The sequence below is a fragment of the Hippocampus zosterae genome, chromosome 13 (genome assembly GCF_025434085.1).
Source record: "Hippocampus zosterae strain Florida chromosome 13, ASM2543408v3, whole genome shotgun sequence".
In the NCBI taxonomy this organism is placed as follows: Eukaryota; Metazoa; Chordata; class Actinopteri; order Syngnathiformes; family Syngnathidae; genus Hippocampus; species Hippocampus zosterae.
The window spans coordinates 15366922-15386065 of record NC_067463.1 but is presented as its reverse complement, the minus strand read 5'-3'; the positions used below and the strand labels follow the sequence as shown (position 1 = coordinate 15386065).

At 41.3% G+C, this 19144-nt stretch overlaps 3 protein-coding genes across 3 annotated transcripts; all 3 read left to right on the top strand.

The window, feature by feature from the left end:
* The first annotated feature begins 212 nt into the window (after window positions 1-212).
* On the top strand, window positions 213-2716 carry LOC127613791 (GTPase IMAP family member 4-like). The gene is made up of 3 exons (XM_052085040.1): window positions 213-587; window positions 708-779; window positions 1482-2716. The coding sequence occupies exons 1-3, from the start codon at window positions 578-580 to the stop codon at window positions 2411-2413; spliced, it is 1014 nt and encodes a 337-aa protein (XP_051941000.1). The 5' UTR covers window positions 213-577; the 3' UTR covers window positions 2414-2716.
* Window positions 2717-3935: 1219 nt separating this feature from the next.
* LOC127613815 (claudin-4) lies at window positions 3936-6533 on the top strand. The gene is made up of 2 exons (XM_052085071.1): window positions 3936-4290; window positions 4888-6533. The coding sequence occupies exon 2, from the start codon at window positions 5031-5033 to the stop codon at window positions 5694-5696; it is 666 nt and encodes a 221-aa protein (XP_051941031.1). The 5' UTR covers window positions 3936-4290; window positions 4888-5030; the 3' UTR covers window positions 5697-6533.
* Window positions 6534-7461: 928 nt separating this feature from the next.
* slc25a10b (solute carrier family 25 member 10b) lies at window positions 7462-15492 on the top strand. The gene is made up of 11 exons (XM_052085106.1): window positions 7462-7858; window positions 11003-11122; window positions 12249-12363; window positions 12430-12478; window positions 12551-12592; window positions 12684-12727; window positions 12790-12860; window positions 13405-13497; window positions 13592-13669; window positions 13743-13799; window positions 13915-15492. Exons 1-11 carry the CDS (start codon window positions 7769-7771, stop codon window positions 14014-14016), a joined length of 861 nt encoding a protein of 286 aa, XP_051941066.1. The 5' UTR covers window positions 7462-7768; the 3' UTR covers window positions 14017-15492.
* The last annotated feature ends 3652 nt before the right edge of the window (window positions 15493-19144 follow it).

Genomic DNA, 19144 nt, shown 5'->3' with positions numbered 1-19144 from the left:
GAGGATAAACAGATCAGAACATGGATGGAAAGTTAGTAGTTAGTTATAGTTAGCTTCGTGGACTGGGATATCAGGCCGGCACAGCCGAAAAAACACCTGGACACAAGAAGAATTCTCCCGATGTTCCAGAGGGGACACTCAGGGCCTGTCTGTCGATGTTGTAATGTCTTGCTTTTGAAGGAAGGGGAAGTCACCAAAGGAAGGATGTGATGTCTTCTCCCTCCCCTTTCAACAAACTGGCTGAGCAAAAGCATGAATAAAATTAACAAATGTTCATCAGTGGAAGAGCAGGAATGCTGCTCATGTATTTCCTTTTATTCTTTCAAAATATAGCAATTGTGTTGAATCCTCTTAAGATATACAGAGCGTGCTGGACTCCCAATGTGGGGATTTTGTCTCAAATTCAATTCAAGGACAATACAAGGAAATAGGAAGCGCCCTGTGCAGATTCCCGGGCTTCCAGAAGTTTCCCAGTCATACAAACGGTAAAGCAGAATTGAGAAGCGAAATAAATTCTCAATTCAAAGCTGAAGACAGACATTTGGCAACTCGCTAACTGGAAATTTGACATTCGGTAATGGCTGAAGGTAAGACAAAAGTTTGCTCCTAAGTACCGGATTGATTGCGTGATAACTGAGAAAAGTTGCTTTGCAATAAGTAATAAATCATTTGCTTTTGTATTTCCACTTGATTATTGGACCTTGCAGCAATACCATTGCGAGAAAAGAAGCAGAAAACTCTCCCTCCATCCGACGGGTGTGGTCTGAATAACTTTGATGGTAAGCTTGTGTCTATATTCTTATTCCCCTTCATTATGATTATTGAGAGTCCCAAGATGATCAATTTATGGCTTTGTGTTGTGTTTAATGTTAAATAGTTAAATACTAACAATCGCTTTCTTGGCTAACTACTAACAATGTACTAATAATCACTGTGGCTTAGGAAATAGAATATCATAACTTCAGTCTGTCTAGATGTCGAACATCTTTTCTGACGTTTAAAACGTGTGTATTTGATGAAAACTACATCCAGCAACCACAACATTATGGTCGTGTGTACGATCTAAATCAATAGCTGTGTCAAATAATCTGCTTGACAGCGATCATAATGCTATATTGACTCACAGTCTGAGTGGAATTAAAGTAACAATTTATTATTGTAATTGTTGGCTGTGGTGTAACTGTTCTGTATCACACTGAGCTGTGTATAGTTTTTTTTTTACTCTCACATAGCAAAATTATGGACACGTGTTCCTGTAGTTTTACAGCGGTCATAATACACATTTTTATCTGGAGAGTATAAAATAATGTGTGTAAACGTTTGCAATCATTTTAACACTTTGTGTCATACTTTTAGGACCCAATTCTTTAGTTGCAGTTCAGAAAGAAAAAAAAAATCACATTCAGACCTCAAAGAGAAATCAACATGTAAACCTATATGGCCAGACTTAATTACTGACTCCAGATCTTTTTTTTCTTCAGCTGTGGATCTGTCTGGAGGCCTGAGAATAGTCCTAGTGGGGAAGACGGGATCAGGGAAGAGCGCAACAGGAAACACCATACTTGGCAGAGCTGCCTTCAGAGAGGATCCGAGCCCGGTGTCGGTGACCAAACACTGTGAGACACAGAGCGGCGAAGTGGATGGCACCACGGTGCAGGTCATCGACACACCAGGCCTCTTCGACACTGCCATCACCGAAGAAGAATTAAAATCAAGAATAGAGGAATGTGTCAAGATGTCAGTGCCCGGCCCTCACGCCTTCTTACTCGTGATCAGGCTTGGGGTGAGGTTCACCGAGGAGGAGCGAAACGCTGTCAAATGGATCCAGGATAACTTTGGTGACGATGCCTCCATGTACACCATCATGCTATTCACATGCAAGGACCAGGCCAAAGCTGACAATGCCCTCAAAGAGTGCAAAGAGCTGCGTAGACTCTCCATCACGTTCGGGCGCAGGTATCACGCCTTCAACAACAACGACGCAGATGATCGAGTCCAGGTCAAAGAGCTCGTTACGATGATCAAGGAAATGATCCAAGACAACGGCGGGAAACACTACACAAATGAAATGTATGAGAAAGCCCAGAGCAAGCTAAGAGAGGAAGAGGAACGGAAGAAACAAGAGGAGGAAGAGAAGAAGGAGGAGGAGAGAAAAATGTGGGACGCGGAGAGGGAGAGGCAAGAGAAGCAGAAGGAGAAGAAGAAAAAGTCGAAAAAAAAGAACATCTGCGTGGCCTCAGCGGCTGCGGTGGTGCTGGTGTTGGCTGGCATGGTTATCGCGGTGGGGGCCGACACCACTGTGGCGCTGGCGCTTGGAGCACCCACTCTCCTCCTGGGAGTGTTATGTGGCTTAATTGCTCTTTGGTTTTGGAAAGGAATTCGATGCAAAGCTAAATCTGATTTTCCAGTATAGAAGGACGTCAGTGCCAAGGACGTGAGGCACTCTATTCAGCACGCAGTATTTGTTTTGACTATAAATCCGTGAATTATGTCATTTTGGCATCGTCTGTTTACAGAATTAAACCATTTTCACCGAACTATGCAGCGACCCCTGGATATACAGTATAACTCTCATTTAAACTGTGAACGGTATGATACTTGCTGCCTCTTTAATTTGTATTTTCTCCCCCTTTAAAATGTATTTTAAAAAGCACATTCTACTTGAATAGAACATTTTAAGTCACGGTGTGAATCTTAATAAATGAAGCAAATTACAGCATTGTCATTTACGTAAGTGTCATAACTGAGCTAAATAATCATTTTAAGCAGTCATGTGCTGGCTGTATAGTTAGAAACATGACAAGCTCTTCCCTTAAGGAAATGAAAGACAATGGATAATGTCTGTATGCTGCCATTTGTATTTAAGAGAGGAAACATCCGGGAGTAACCTCACATTACAGCTAACTCAAGCACAAAACATGGGGAAATGAGTGAGAAAAGTGCATTCCTGGGAGAGGGACTACTGCGATCTTGGGTTGTAGATGACTTCACTGCGTTCACACTAATACAGGGGTGTCCAAACTTTTTGCCAAGGGGGCCAGATTTTATGTGGTAAAATGTCGGAGGGCCGACCTCGGCTGACATTCTTTACATTGAACAACAATATTGTCCAACAAATTTTAGTAAGCCAGTCTGTTTCACATTTCCATTTTTATTTTAATTTCAACAATCTTAAGAATTTCTTTTGGTTCATTTGAAACAGGTATATCACATGCAACTGCTTATTCACTTGACTTTTTCTTAAACAGAAGTCTCCTGAGTGCAAATTTATTAATTTGAAACATAAAATGTATCACCATGACTTTTCAATAGTCACAAAACCTTTGACTCGAACAACAGGGAAATGAACAAGCAATACACATATCCACAACTGCAAGGATCATTTGAAATATGACATATCAGTCAATATAAACACGGAGTGATGTCTTGTTAACTCGTGAGTGATGTCTCGTAGAGTGCTACTGCCCTCTAGTGTCTAAATGCTATTACTCATTTAGTGAATGCTATTACTCATTTAGCCACTAGAGGGAAGCAGTACTCTATAAAACATCACTCACCAGTCTACGAGACCTCAGTCAATGCAACACGTGTTCCATTGCGCCCAACCTGCGGGCCAGACGGCACTGATTTTATGACAGGGGCCGAGGGCCGGATGAAATTCGACCGCGGGCCGGATTTGGCCCCCGGGCCGGACTTTGGACATACCTGCACTAATAGGACACAATATGAGAGGTAAACCTGTCTAACTCATGAAAGCCAACAGAAGCCCGAACAGAATTTCTGCCCCTATAAAGATGATATTGTTGATGTTATTGACACTGTCAGGAAGGTACGATTTGAAAGGCATGCACATTTTAGTTTTTGCACTGTACCTTCCTGAGAGGTTCTTCCATTTTGACACTCATTTCTTGGAGATGAACATCCACAATTCTTCTTCTTCACATTATTTATTTAGGATAAAATACCATCGTCATGGCTCTACTTCGTTTTTAAAATGCTCTTAAAGAAAACTCGGGAGAGAAAGTCGTTATTACCCAACATTTAAACTCAAAGGAATGACATCATGAGCAGTCATCATTGGCATTTTCTTCTGGAACATGCGCCTCTAACAATGTCCCCTTGTGTTGTCATTTGCGGCATAACTATCAGCGTGTGAGTATTAAGTATGCAGCACGACACACTGCAGCCCTCCTACGCTCGTCGACACGAGCGATGCACAAACAAGCTGGCCAGTCATAAGAGAAGAGTGAAAGACTGTGAAGACACTGACATTTCACACCATCAAAATCGGTAAGAGTCCTGGTTCTTGCATTTACGACATTCATAAGCTAAAAAAATTTGATATATTATTTTGTTAAGTTTTATCGAGTAGCCTAAGCTCTACAGAGTCATACTCAATCAAAACAAAAAGTTGTGAATTTGGATTGGATGAGCTCTTGTTTTCATTTGACATAACGCTTGCTGATCCTAACCCACTGGATTCAGAGGAGAGATCGGCAATCGCAAACAACACTGTAACTTCCATTAGAGGAAAACAAGCAGTGAAAATTCTAAGAGGAAAATAAAAGTAAAGAATTCATAGGACTCAAAAGCATGGCGGAGCCTCTGAATGTCTTGGCTAGAAAAACATAGAGACATGATCAAGCTCATCGTCCTGATGTCATCCCAATCCTGTTTTTACCAATTACAAGGTATATTATTAAACGGGATGTATTGTATTGTATTTTTAAGTGGTGTTATCGATTGCAATGATATATTTTATAATGTAATGTAAATGCGATCTTGAGAATTGAGTCAATATAATATCGTCAGTTCTCACATGCTAATTCTGAAATGGCATTTTGAAATTGGCAAGTTTTAAATGTGGAAAACATGTCATCTCTGCAGATTACTGCGTTGAAGAATTGAACTCATTGGGGAGGCTTATGACAATCACACATCGATCGAGGATTTCTTCATACCAAGGCTTCTGGGGGAGTTTTGTATAAACGTTCTTTCAAAGTGAGACCTTTGGCTTTTTTCAAGCAAACATGGCGTCGACGACTCTTCAGCTGCTGGGCTTGGTTTTAGCGGTGCTAGGCTGGGTGTGTGGGTTATTGGTGTGCGCCGCCCCTCTGTGGCGCGTGTCCGCCTTTGTGGGTGGGGAGCTGGTGATCGCCCAGGTGATGTGGGAAGGACTGTGGATGAACTGCCTGTCTCAGACCACAGGTCAGATCCAGTGTAAGACGTACGACTCCACACTGGCGCTGCCCACGTCCACTCAAGCCGCCCGCAGCCTCATTGTCCTCTCTTTGCTCCTCTGTATTCTGGCCCTCCTACTTGGGGTGATGGGGGCCAAGTGCACCCACTGCCTGGGTGACACCAACCAAGCCTCCAAGGCTCGGCTGAGCAGGCTGGCAGGGGCGCTCTTCATTGTGGCTGGTTTGGCCTTTTTGATACCCATCTCTTGGACTGCCTTTGCAGTAATCAGGGACTTTTACGATCTGAACGTTGCGGCACCTCTAAAGAGAGAGCTGGGACCGGCGCTCTATCTGGGCTGGGTGGCCAGTGTTCTACTACTGCTGGGGGGCGCTCTCCTGCACATTGGTTCATCTCCAAAAGGAGGAGGAATATTGCCTATTGGAAGAGCGGCAAAAGACAACCCACATTCAGGGGTAGCGGGAGAAGCAAAGCCACAAGAAAAAGCTTTTGTGTAAGATGTGTTGCATTTTGTTGGACCGATCAACTGATTGCATTGTTTTAGTCATGGGTTTAAGTGAAATACAACATTTGTTTAACGTAAACAGCTAATAAATCAAATTGGGAAAAAGAAAACGAGATTTATTCATGGATGTTTTTATTTGAGTGACTGGCTGGGGCTGTTAAATGCTGTGATGTTTACTAATGTCTGTAGCATAGATTTGTCAAATTTCACTCGGCCTCTGTATATGTGCGTGTGTGTGTGTGTAAGTGGGTGGTAAGCACACAGAGAGTTGTTGTATACTGTCAGTGTAAGTGTGCCTTTCGGTATGTATATGCGTATGCATGTCTGAGAGTGAGCGAGACAATACTGGTTTTCTTTATTTGTAATTAAAAAAAAATATTCTGGCAGAGTAGTTGAGTTGTCAAGATTATTTCAAATGATATTTTACACTCATTTTCTATTTGTATTTTTTTTAATTTTTCTTTAATTCTTTTTTGTCTGTTTATTACCATTATGAACATCATTAAAGTGTTATTTACAACTATACTTTTACAAACCTGTATTTGTTTCACAGAAACATTATTTCAGGGTTGCTATTAAGTTTAATAACATATTTATGGTTGACATAAATAATCTAACACAAAATAATGTTATACTAAAGGAACTGTTGCATTGTTTTTCAATTCAACAAAGCAAATGTTTTTCTTTTCATTACAACACACTAGTGTTGAGCTATCGGTGTGACCGGTATACATAAAAGTACACAGATATGTATTTTGCAATTTCAGTGTGTTTTTTCATTTGGTATTTATATATCGAGGATTCCACAAATAAACGCAAAGTTGTGTGAGTTCTTCGTGGTTCTCAATCGTCATGAAGTTTTCACTGAAAACATGCAGTTACACAGTCATAAGATAAGATAAGATATCCTTTATTCGTCCCACACTGGGGAAATTTACAGCCTCCAGCAGCAAGAATGTAGGTTGAAAGAAGAAAGAAGAAAAAACCCCAACAAACACCGTTCAATTAAGTGCAATATAAACACTAAATGGATAAATCGCAGTGCTATTTACAATTGTCTTTCACATCATTTAATTATTATTATTAGTAGTATTGTTGTTATTTTTATTCAGCAGCCTGACAGCAGTCGGTATACATACTTATACTCATACTTACATGCTCGTGTCTATTATTCTTTCATGTTTTTATATCTGAGGAACGGTGTTGTCACATAAACATGTTATATCTGCTGCCTGATTGCAGCATGGAGAGATGGGAAAACATGCAGGATAACCCCCCCCGGGCCCAAGGACCGGAGTTTGACACCTGTGGCTTATTCTTGAATGATGTACAAGTACAACCTTTAACTTTACACAGGCCATTTTTACACTAACCCATAAAGTCATTCTATTTAAGGATGCCTGACATGTGAGTATTGGCGGAACATCTCTAACAATGCAGAGCACGAGATCTTTAGCTGAGCGGCACATAGCACCACACATGTTGCTGGATTTTGAGGAGTCCGCTTAAAGAGAAATTTCTAACAAATGGAGACGCACGGCAGCGATGTGGACGCGTCGCTTTAAAAAAGACCCACAAGCCTGTGGAGTGAGGGGAAAGCGGTTGTGCGTGTGTGTGTGTGTGTGTGTGTGTGTGTGTGTGTGTGTGTGTGTGTGTGTGTGTGTGTCTGTGTGTGTGTGTGTCTGTGTGTGTGTGTTCAGAGTGGTCGTTGGCACGAGAGTACGGACGAGCTGGGGCGGGTAGGCAGCTTCGGCGTCCACGTCGTCAATTGGCTGCTCCTCCTCTCTGGTTTTCAGCTGCTTCCTGAATCGCTACACGTTGTGCTAACTTACCGTGCACACACACACATGCGCTTCGTCTCCATAAATATGTGACGGGAGTGCGCGCGATACATCTGGAGCCAAAGTGCACGCCTTTTGCTGGAATGTTTGAAGATTAACGAGGTCCTGAAACAAATACTACCACTGCCACTGGTAGCGTAGATCCCTTACGGGCGGACCGACCGGGAAACAACGAACGCGGCCACAGTTGTTGCTGCACCGTGCGAGGGCACCGGACGCAGGCATGACCGAGACACGGAAGACGCGGTGGTATTTCGGCGGCTTGGCGTCGTGTGGAGCCGCCTGCTGCACGCATCCTTTGGATCTCCTCAAGGTGATGGGGTGGTGAGGCTAGATGAGACCCTCTCCCCGGTGTGGCGTCGAGGGGTGCAGGCCTAAACACAGACTGCAGTCGTTTTCAACAACACTTATGATTTACAATATTTGCTCTCGAATCAATATATAGTTGGCTCATTTAGTGCTCAGTGTGAAAAGGTCGCTGTGCTACTGTCACCGTGCACGTGGCAAGATATAGGCCAAACGTTCAGGTGTAGTGGAGGTGGGTGTGATCATGATGATATTAATATTAATTGTGACGTCAGGCTGTCATTCTCAAAATGGCACAGGAAAAAGCCTGGATTAGCGAAAGATACAATGCATTGTTTTCTCATGGTAAGTGATAAATAATTTGGGTCCCAATGTCAATGTGGGACCTGTGGTATGGCAAATGTGTGCTTACCAGCATAAAGCAGTCTGCGTCTGAATATGTACTACACGGTGAGTTTGCGTTTGATTAAGATGTATTGATTGAGATTATTATTTTAAACGGTGAAATGATAAAAAAATATCGTAAAATCAATACTTCTGTCAGTCCATCTAAACTGACAATTGTTATTTATGTAATTTGTGACAGCCTGTTGATAAAAGCCTTGTCTCTGTCAGACTGTATGGGGATTTGAGTAATTGTGTTTTTAACTGGGCCAAATTTTGCGCATATGTGTGCATTTTGGTCTTTTCATCATTCAACTTCTAAGGTGTTTTAGGGAATGCCAAAATAAGGCTGAAACTGGACTTTGTCAGATATACTCATGAACGTGTGACTCAGTTATCGAAATAATAATTGATGTCATGTGCAAGTATTCTCCAGTGTCCATCAAATAGTAAAATAGTGCATTCAAGAAAGGATAGCAGTTTTATTATTCTTGCCAAAATGATTGCTCCAGGCTACCAATTAATATACGTCTGTGCTGCTTTTATATATTGCTTCTGATCAAACTACTGCATAGGTTTATACCTGACAGCTCGCATCGGCTTTTATAACACGGTAATGGCAGCATCACATGACCTTGATAACTCCAACTGGCCTCTGGTGAATCATGTGGTGTGTAATGAATAACTGGAGGTCCGCACTCACAAAATGTTTTTGTTTTTGGGTCACTTATTGTCCACTGTGAATTGACCCAATCTTATGGAGGCGGTTACATTGCACGTTATGAGTGAGCTAGACAGAAGAACAAGAGTTAAGCAAAATTTGCTTTGTCATTACTTTTTTTCATCTCTGGCCTTCTTATTGTGCCATTCCTCCAAAGTACTGGGAGGCTTCTTTTCACTTTGCCAACTTCTGAAAACCAATCAGAGGCCAGTGGGCTTGTAGCCACGAGGAGGAGGAGGAGGGGGGGGGGGCATTTAAAGAGATAAGCGCTACAATGTTAAAACGTTTTTTGGGGAAAAATAAGTGCTCGTCGCTTTTTACTCCAGTGTCTCTGCTCTGCAAGTCCTCCCGTTACTACATTTGTGACAATGAAATGCAGTTAAGGGACTGTGTTTCACGTGGTATATATTTGGGTTGACGGTTTGAGTTATAGCCCATGGTAGTTACGTGTCTGGGCTGTTCAAAGTAAATATACACTTCAAGGGAGAAACCTGATCAAGCTGATTATCTCGAACGGAATACACACCACATGCAGTATTCTGCCATGCGTGAATAACTGTGACATACAATACATGCACATGGCATACATCCTCTGTGTCAGAAACTAGGCCTTTTTTGAGTGTTTCCGTCAATTTTACCCATGATTTGTCATCTCTCCATAAATTCAAAACCTGCACCTTCCAGTGATTTAGTGGGTTGTCATTTCCATCTGACTATTGAAATTAAATATGTGTGTAGGAGTCGAGCTTACCAAATAATTGTTAAGTGGGTGGGTGAGGTGAATACAATTTTAGTAGATCACAGATAAAAACAAGCCTTAAAGACTGAGAGACCCTCAAACAGAAATCCCTATTGGAGTAAAGGACAAAGGCCACATTGTGAAATTGCGGACCCCCCTCTGGACGTCCTGTTGAGAAAACTGTTACGTTACTGTGACAACACACTCTTTTATTAGGAAAGCTAGTTTGTTCATGATCTGATGGTGTCAAATGGATTGCGGTCGTTGAAAGCTCTCTGTCTTTGAAAATTAAACTGACATTTTGGGGGGAGGGTGGAGAAAACCTTTTCATAAACTTGTTATAAAGTTCACAAGGCAGGAGTGCTGAAAAAAAAAGATGTTAGGTAACGTTGTGGAACTTGCAGTGTTGGGATTTTGCAAAAGTCACTGCTCAGCTTCCTCTTAAACAACATAAACTGCCATACTTACACTAGTTTTAAAATCACCGCATTGGCTCCTGATGTGTTTTAGGGTTGATTTGGAAGTACCTGTTTTAGATTTTAAATTCTTTCACGGACTTGGCCATCTTATTTGTCCGACCTGCTTTTATCATATCAACCATTGCGGATCTTGAGGTAATGTGGTACTGGCCTTTTAATTATTTCTGAGGTGAGACATTTGGCCCCAGCTATGGAATATCCTCTAGGTCATCAGGGAATGTGTGCTTTTGTGCGTGTACGTGTGCGTGAGCATATAGGCATGCTTGTGAGGATATCTCTGTGTATGCTGGGCGGGGGGCGTTCGCATTTTATGTTGTAATTTCAAAATCTTAATTGCACAGCACTTTAAGTTGCATTTTGACGTATAAAAAGTGCTATATGTAAATAAAGTTCAATTGATTGAATGAAACTTCAACAATGACATTTTTAAACTAGAAAATGATTACTAGATGGGAAACAAAATCATGATTAATGGATCCAATTGTTTACATGAATTTTAGATTACAGTGACACTGTGACGTGTGTTTTACATACTGATATGTTCATATCAAAAAAAAATTTAAAATCACACACAAATTTCTTGATCAGGATTATTACATTATTATGCCCTTTGATTCAGCAAAATGCACCTTCCAAAAGAATAAGACACAAGGTTTACGATAGCACGTTGTCAATTGGGAAAAGTGTCATTTAGGTAAAGTGTCATCAAACAACCGAAGGTGCATTTTTCAGGCAGGGAAGTCAAGACACGGTGGTGTCACGCCTCACATAACTGAAAGTGCTACGGTTCCAGTTTCATGCCAATCATGCTATATGTGTTGTTCGCAGGTGCACCTCCAAACACAGCAGGAGGTCAAGAAGAGGATGTTTGGCATGGCCGTTCATGTGGTGAAGAACAATGGGGTGCTTGCTCTTTACAATGGCCTTTCTGCTTCCCTTTGCAGACAGGTAAAGGACGTGCATGCTATTGGCAAGTGTTTCCTGGGTGTCATGTTGAATTAAATGGATCTAATTAATGACCAGCCATTTACTAGCTACTTCATTATCCCCTCTTGCCTAAGCTGAAGTGGTGCAGTGCAGCCACTCGACCATGAATTCTGTTAACCTATATAACCACGTACCTACTCAGGATAATGCATCGGCAATCTATTCTAATGGCAACTTTTCTTTTCCAAATATAGATTTGAGTTACCTTTTACGTTGATGTAAGGTACGACAATATTGAAGCTCTTGCTAAGCTATAACTATCCTCGTTCCACTTTTACAGCTGATTTATTCATACCTTTGCCAAATTTTAAGTTATAAGTAATTTTGTAGAGGTTGAAATGCTACTTGCTTCCCAAAAATCAAGTGGCAAAAAGCTTGCAAAAAAATATTTCATAATGGATGAAAATCAAATGCTTAAAATTTATAGTGGCCCAGTGGGGCAGTAGTTAGCGCGTTAGCCTCACAGTGCAGAAGGACTGGGTTCAATTCCAGCTCCGGCCTCCCTGTGTGGAGTTTGCATGTTCTCCCCGGGCATGTGTGGGTTTTCTCCGGGTACTCCGGTTTCCTCCCACATTCCAAAAACATGCATGGCAGGCTGATTGAACACTCTGACTTGTCCCTAGGTGTGAGTGTGAGTGCGAATGGTTGTTCGTTTCTGTGTGCCCTGCGATTGGCTGGCATCCGGTTCAGGGTGTCCCCCGCCTACTGCCCGAAGACAGCTGGGATAGGCTCCAGCACCCCGCGCGACCCTTGTGAGGATAAATGGATGGATGTCTGATAATTTCGGCAACATAATAATTTTGAAAATGCAAATAAGAAAAAAAAGAAAATGGCCAAAAAAACCCAAACCAATCCCAGCGTTATTTCTTATAGTCTGCGCTTTGTATGCAGCGATGGCTGTTTGAAAGTGCTCTATAAATACTGTTGACTTGACTTGACTTGACTTTTGATACTTTTGCTAGTGTCATTGCTAGTCAGAAGAAATGTATTCACTTTAGTTTCACCACCTTTTTATATGATGCATATCTTATTTGAAAATGGTCCAAATAGCTCAAAAGTCTGGTTTTGTTTATCTTCTCCTCCTCAGATGTCGTATTCGCTAACCAGATTTGCCATCTATGAGACTGTAAGGGACGTGATTGGAAACAAAAGCCAGGGCCCCATGCCGTTCTACCAAAAAGTATTGTTGGGAGCTTTTGGAGGTCCGTGCACGCGCACCCGCACAGAGCCATGCAACAAATAAACTAACAATATTATTACTTTAATAGGTTTTACGGGGGGCTTTGTTGGAACGCCAGCAGACATGGTCAATGTCAGGTAACATGCCAGGAATGCACTTAGCTTTAAAGTCATCTTTAGTCATTTATTTATATGCATTTTTGTTTCCAGGATGCAAAATGACATGAAACTACCAGCAGAACTACGGCGAAAGTATGTGATGCAGAATATCACCAACATATGAAATCACCTAACATGAAACCTCTTTGCAAAATGTCCACTCAAACCCGTTTTCTCTTGCCAGCTACAAACATGCCATTGACGGGCTCTTCAGAGTCTTCCGAGAAGGTAACGCCAGCAAGCTGTACTGTGACTACAATGTCATTTCTGACTTCTGAGCTGTCCCACAGAGGGTTTGAGGAAACTGTTCTCAGGAGCCACCATGGCATCCAGCAGAGGCGCCCTGGTCACCGTTGGACAGGCAAGTATACGCACTTATCGGTAAACGTATGCATCTCTTTGGTATGTTGGATTTTTACATACGGTGCATGTTTTCTTGGTTTTGTTAAATAAATTCATACGCCAAACAAAACGTGAATACATGTTTTGTCCGTCAAATTGAAAGCTATTACAAATCCGTATTCATTCGTAACGCATTAGCTAAATTGAATTGGACTTACTTAAAGGCCCGTTAATGCATTATTGCTAAATCAATATTTGTAATGAATTGAGAAGTGGGTGAAATGCTTCCATTGAAATATTAATGAGTTATGAGCAAGAGCTTCACTGCGGTACTTGCACACGTTTGTGTGCCTTATAGAGTACGTTCTTATGAAACAGTGAAGGCTTTTTTTCTTTCATGATATTCGAAGCTTAACAATTAAGCCAACCAAGGTCCTACGAGATGCAAGATTTATATGTAACTTATAACTGAATGAAATGAGTCAAACATTTGCATATTTGCCAACTGTTGCGGAATCAAATATTATCAACAACCCAAAAAATCCAAATGTGTTGTTTGCCAGTTGGCATGTTATGACCAGGCCAAGCAGCTGGTGTTGGGAACGGGGATGCTGGGAGATAACGTGTTCACACACTTCCTCTCCAGCTTCATTGCTGTAAGTGTCAGGTTATTCAAATGGTTGCACCGCCATTGACTAAATGAGCATCTTGTTTGAAATTAACCCCCGTTTTCATGTGAACTGTACGCAGGGAGGTTGTGCAACGTTCCTTTGTCAGCCTCTTGACGTTCTAAAGACTCGACTCATGAATTCAAAAGGGGAGTACACTGTGAGTGCCACTTCACTCCTTATTGCCATCTCTTAATCTTGAATGGATGTAACCGGGGGCGATGTACTTTCAGGGTGTACGACATTGCTTACAAGAAACTGCCAAGTTGGGCCCCCTGGCATTTTATAAGGTAGGGACAATTTCTTTTAAAACTAACAGGACTCCAATGTATTGTTAGTTGACTTTTTCTTCTCCAAGCTTCACAATACTTATAAAGTGATCTGCTTCCATACGTTGCGTGCCAGGGCCTTGTTCCTGCAGGGATCCGCTTGATTCCTCATACAGTGCTCACATTCATCTTCCTGGAGCAACTGAAAAAGAATTTTGGGATTCGCATCGTCTCCTGATGGCAAAATGCGACTGGTCGGTATCGAACCACTCCGCTGTGAGCATTAGAAGAAAGGAATAGGGGAAGCCACGAATGGCTTGTTCATGTTGCTTCCTCTTGCTCTACCTCGACCTCGTCATGGCATGAAGCTGAGTGTTTGCACATTCTGAGGGATAAAAATTGTAGAACAAGCTAATTCTGAAAAATGACAATTCAAAGGGCAGGTGTCTGGATTGTTGGAAGAGCCTGCTATCCTAAAACAAATATGTCCTGTATGATTTCATCTTTTATCATGTGGTTTTAATTTGATTATTTCAAGCCTCAGTTGCTAACATTTTAATGAAAATGACGTTATTGCGACTTAAATTCCTAATGCCGTCGTTTAGATTTAGATATATTGATCCTTCGTGTGCTGTAAATTCTTCTTTTGGGGCGGGGGCAGGTCAAGAAAAACATGCCAATAATGGACTGCTGTTGAAAATAGTTTATGCCAGGAAAACAAACAAGTGCCATACTTGGCCAACATAGAATTGGCACGTAAATAGCATATGCATCGTAAACAAATACAGCCCAAGTTAATATGTCAAGTCTGATATATGATCGCATGTGATTCATTCCCATTGGTACTGACCAAATGTCCTACGGTCCTTTATTTTACATAACACTATTGTTGGTATTGTACTTAAATTTTTTAGAACTGGAAATCAAGTAGAAGTCTATTGACCTTTGTGGCCTCGTTCAACTAATCTGCTAATAATTCAGTCCAATTGTTGAGGAGTGGACCAGATTGTTTCATTAACAAAATCTTATATGGTACACTTGGTACATAATATTCTCATAATGATACATTTGGTACACCCCCCCCCCCCCCCTCCCAACACCACGCGTACACAAACAAACCTTTTTCTTTTAAGTTTTAAAAATTACTTTCAAATTGAAATATTAAATAACCTTTTAAAACAAAACTTGTACAGCAGGAGTACTGTGGTGTTTATCGCTGAGATGAGTGCGTTTTAATTTAATCACTGAGCAGCCAACAATTGTTGAGCTTGGTACTTTGTTGGAACCCTGAACCAACATTAAGTGAATTGCTCTCCACCTAACTGTGTTTTACAATTTTAAGTATTACTGGTTTAAAGAGAGCTGTAGATAGATGTGCCATCAGTGATGAAACTTCGTCGAGATTTGCCCATTTGTTTACCGAGATGAGAATCCTTGTCATGCTGCCTTACTCTGTGTGTCCTCCGGGGGGCAGTATGGCAGCGCGCACAAAGCCATCGTCAGCCTTCGGCCTTCATCCCAGGATGCGTTTTTTTTTTTTGTAGAACCACCAGCTTAACTTGTGCTGTATGTCCTCGAAAATGTGACCTCAAGATAAGCCTTACTTACTCAACTGGATGAACACGCACACCTGTTGCTATGCGTGTGTCGTTTATGCATTTTAATTTCAAATAAATGACTAACTTTTTAAAATTAAACTACACTAATGAAAATATATGTGAGTCCGTTTGGTTTTTGAGTGTGTGAATTACAAATTATGATTCTAGTATGGATAAATGCTAAGACTATAGCTATGTCTATGTGTGTGATGAAGCCTCGCTGCACCAGTCGAACCTCGCTACAAATTAGCGAGTGGAGGGTAGCCTTATCACAGTGTTACAACATACCTCGAGGGACATAACGAATCTGTACGTTGTAACGGTAGTTCATTGTAACCATTCCAATAAAAGGGCCACCAACTAAAATGTATGTAATACAGTATGAAACTTCATAAATGTAAAAACATGATCATGTAATGCAGTATAAACATGTCAATTACGTGTAAAAAGTATGAAGAAAAAAAAGATTTTATAAGACATGAAACAAACAACTAGCGTTCCAACGTCATCTCTGAAAACATTCAGTCAGCAAATGTTACGCACTACGTGTATCTGACATCTACCAGTGCTACCGATGAGGCCAACTGTCATGAATTTAGGGTGCGCTGCGCCCTCAGGCCCTTTACGATTGTCTTTCAATCTTTGGCCTCGAACTCTGCCATAATTTTGTTGCCATTACGGATGATTGTCGAAATTGTCAATTCGTAGTCTCGGCTGAGCGTCGTCGGTGAGACTCCCTTAAAAGCGAGCGACATTATCAGTTCTTCATACGCAGTGAGATTTGTTTCCATTTACCAGACATGTTTCAGATCATGTGTGCCGTGCCTCCGGAAGTACACCAATATACGAGTTGATCAGTTGTGTTGCAAAGCAACAGAGGGAAATCCCGTGCTGTACATTTTGTTCATAAGCAAGGTCGTGGTGGCAATTAGCTTCCCACGGTTCGTTGTGACAAAAGCATTTTCACTATTTTGTGGGAAAAATCTCATCGTTATAATGAAGTTTACATTGTAAAGATGTTTGTTGTAAATAAAATCCAGCAAATGAATTACGTGAAATCGGGACATTGAAACGTGAACGTTATCGAGGTGAAAACGTAAACGGGGTACGTCGAAATGAGGTTTGACTGCACAATATGAATTTTATAACCCCCTGCAAAATTGAGAATGCATACAGTAAAATACATGAGCACAAGTGAAATTAAGACCCTTTATCACATTGTACTGTATAGACATTTAGCGATACAACTTGTGGAAAACAGTACTTTTCCAGCAGCCTGCGCACCTTCGTCATTTGCCAGCAAAATGGGCATGCGTCAGTGATGGACTAACAGATCTTATGTCAATACTGACTGAATTCCTGCCTCTGGTACTTTAATTCCAATATATGTAATGTCTAATATTACAACTGGCGGCCCGGTAGTCCAGTGGTTAGCACGTCGGCTTCACAGTGCAGAGGTACCGGGTTCGATTCCACCTCTGGCCTCCCTGTGTGGAGTTTGCATGTTCTCCCCGACACTGCGTGGGTTTTCTCCGGGTGCTCCGGTTTCCTCCCACATTCCAAAAACATGCGTGGCAGGCTGATTGAACACTCTAAATTGTCCCTAGGTGTGAGTGTGAGTGCGAATGGTATTTTGTTTCTGTGTGCCCTGCGATTGGCTGGCAACCGATTCAGGGTTGCCCGAAGACAGCTGGGATAGGCTCCAGCACCCCCCGCGACCCTAGTGAGGATCAAGCGGCTCGGAAGATGAATGAATGAATGAATGAATAATATTACAACTTGATATATAGCATCGTTTTTTCTGCTCACCAAGAATCATGACTGCCCACTTGCCCCTAAACTGGTCAAGGCAAAGGATAGAGAAACATGCCTTACCCATTGTAGTCTTTTGTTTAAAAATGGGTTCCCCAGATAGTAATAAGTATTTTCCAAAGCAAGTCATTTTCATTCGCTGTTAGCGTCTCTTTATACCAAAGAATGTCTCAACGCATGAAATACCTGTCAAATTACAACACGGATAACGGTTCAATTTTTGAACAAATCGGGGGGAACTTATTATATTTGAATACAAATGAAAATCAGCTTTTGAAGTGCAATTTTAGGGGTGCATATAATACACATCACAATTGTTATAATACAGGTACAAGTTATGTATTATACTCAAGAAATTATGGTTCCTCAAAGAAGGAAGGAAGAAAATAAGATTTAGTTTTATCCTTGTCAGCCAATGACACCTATGCCACTCATACACTTGCAAGGACATTATGTGGGAGCAACAATTGCGATGCTCAAAAGAAGTGCTTAAAAACAAAATATGAATGGCTTGGAAAAAAACGATTTCACCTCGTAATCAAGACTCAATTATACAGTTACTGTAAATCCAGAAGTTTTGGTTTTGCCTTTATGGTACTTCATATACCACACTGGACTATAAAATTCAAGATGTGATCAAGAGGTGTAGAATTTCAAAGATGTTGTATACAGCCTACTAGAGAGTACCTTATAGACATTTTGTGCAGGTTACATCTACGTATTTTCAAGGCATAAATCGTATTCAGACAAATTACCTTGGTTTCATTTTTGAAAGATGATTTGGAAGGCTTTTTTTTAGGTACTGTATTTTATATTTTTAACTTGAGATATGGGGTTGCCACAGGTCACAGAATTTCATCGCAATAGCCTTGCTTTTCCAATAATGGTGACAGTGATGGATTTTGGCATGTGGAACGCACAGCATTTCTGAGGGGGTGGCAACAAAAACAAAGCGCCACCTGTAATTGTTTACTCCTTCCTATTGGTCATTGTAGAAGAACCATCATCATCTTTGAGTATGTCACACAACACAGACCACAACGTGCCAAGACAACTCAAAATCGCTTACCATGGTATTTTTAATGCAAAATTAGAACGATTATTATTGCTAGACATGAATCTACTAATTTACTATTCGATAGAAAAATTATACGGGTGCACCGCGGTAGTGTTTACTACCATTTGAATTGGCGAACAGGTGCTTCTTGATGACATTACATTTCTCTAAAGTGACAAGACTGTGCTCGATACCATGTTACATTCAGACAATTGCTACAAAACCCGTAATACTGCATTTCCACAGTGTAGGTAGCCATACTTTACAAGCAACTTAACACTTTTTTGATGGAAAAAAAAGTCATGTTGTCCTTTGCGAGGATGGATTGCCTGATTTCAATCCAGAAGCATGCTTTTCACTGACTGAACACAAAAGTGAAGACACTTCTATTGACTCGCAAGGTCACCCATGAGCCAGAAGAGAAAGAGTGGGAGAAAATGAATGAATAAATGAATCAATGGAACACAGCAAGTCCCAAACACAATAAGCAAGTGAAGGTTTGGACTGCAACCATTCCTAAAATGTATCTTTATCGTTTCGCTAGGCAAGTATGTTGCATTGGGACTCGGCCTTGGTTTGGAATTTGTTCTTGTCAGGGTCTTTGAAGTCAAGATGGCGCCCGAGTAGGCAGCCGTCAGCAAGTGCTCTCATGAGCCTTGCTTTTTTTGTTGTTTATGTGTTTGTTTTGTCACTTTGCGTTTGTTGTTACGTTGTGTGGACCTGATGTGGACTTTTTTCAGCAATTTTTGGCCACGACATTCATCAAGGAGGAGACTCTGTGCTTGGTGGTTGCGCCTTCTCGGCAGCACGGGTATCGAAGCACTGCTTTTGACTGGGAGGAATGTCGGCGCCATTTCACTGTCGTTGCTGTCAACCAGTCAAGTCAAGTCAACAGTATT

What these genes read in the sequence shown, in the direction of transcription:
- LOC127613815 (XM_052085071.1), top strand. Translation starts at nt 5,031, where the DNA reads ATGGCGTCGACGACTCTTCAGCTGCTGGGCTTGGTTTTAGCGGTGCTA.
- LOC127613791 (XM_052085040.1), top strand. An exon ending in TGGTCTGAATAACTTTGATG is followed by an intron (nt 780 to 1,481) that starts GTAAGCTTGTGT and finishes TTTTTTCTTCAG; the next exon opens with CTGTGGATCTGTCTGGAGGC.
- slc25a10b (XM_052085106.1), top strand. Translation starts at nt 7,769, where the DNA reads ATGACCGAGACACGGAAGACGCGGTGGTATTTCGGCGGCTTGGCGTCG. An exon ending in CTGCTTCCCTTTGCAGACAG is followed by an intron (nt 11,123 to 12,248) that starts GTAAAGGACGTG and finishes TCTCCTCCTCAG; the next exon opens with ATGTCGTATTCGCTAACCAG. An exon ending in CTTCAGAGTCTTCCGAGAAG is followed by an intron (nt 12,728 to 12,789) that starts GTAACGCCAGCA and finishes GCTGTCCCACAG; the next exon opens with AGGGTTTGAGGAAACTGTTC.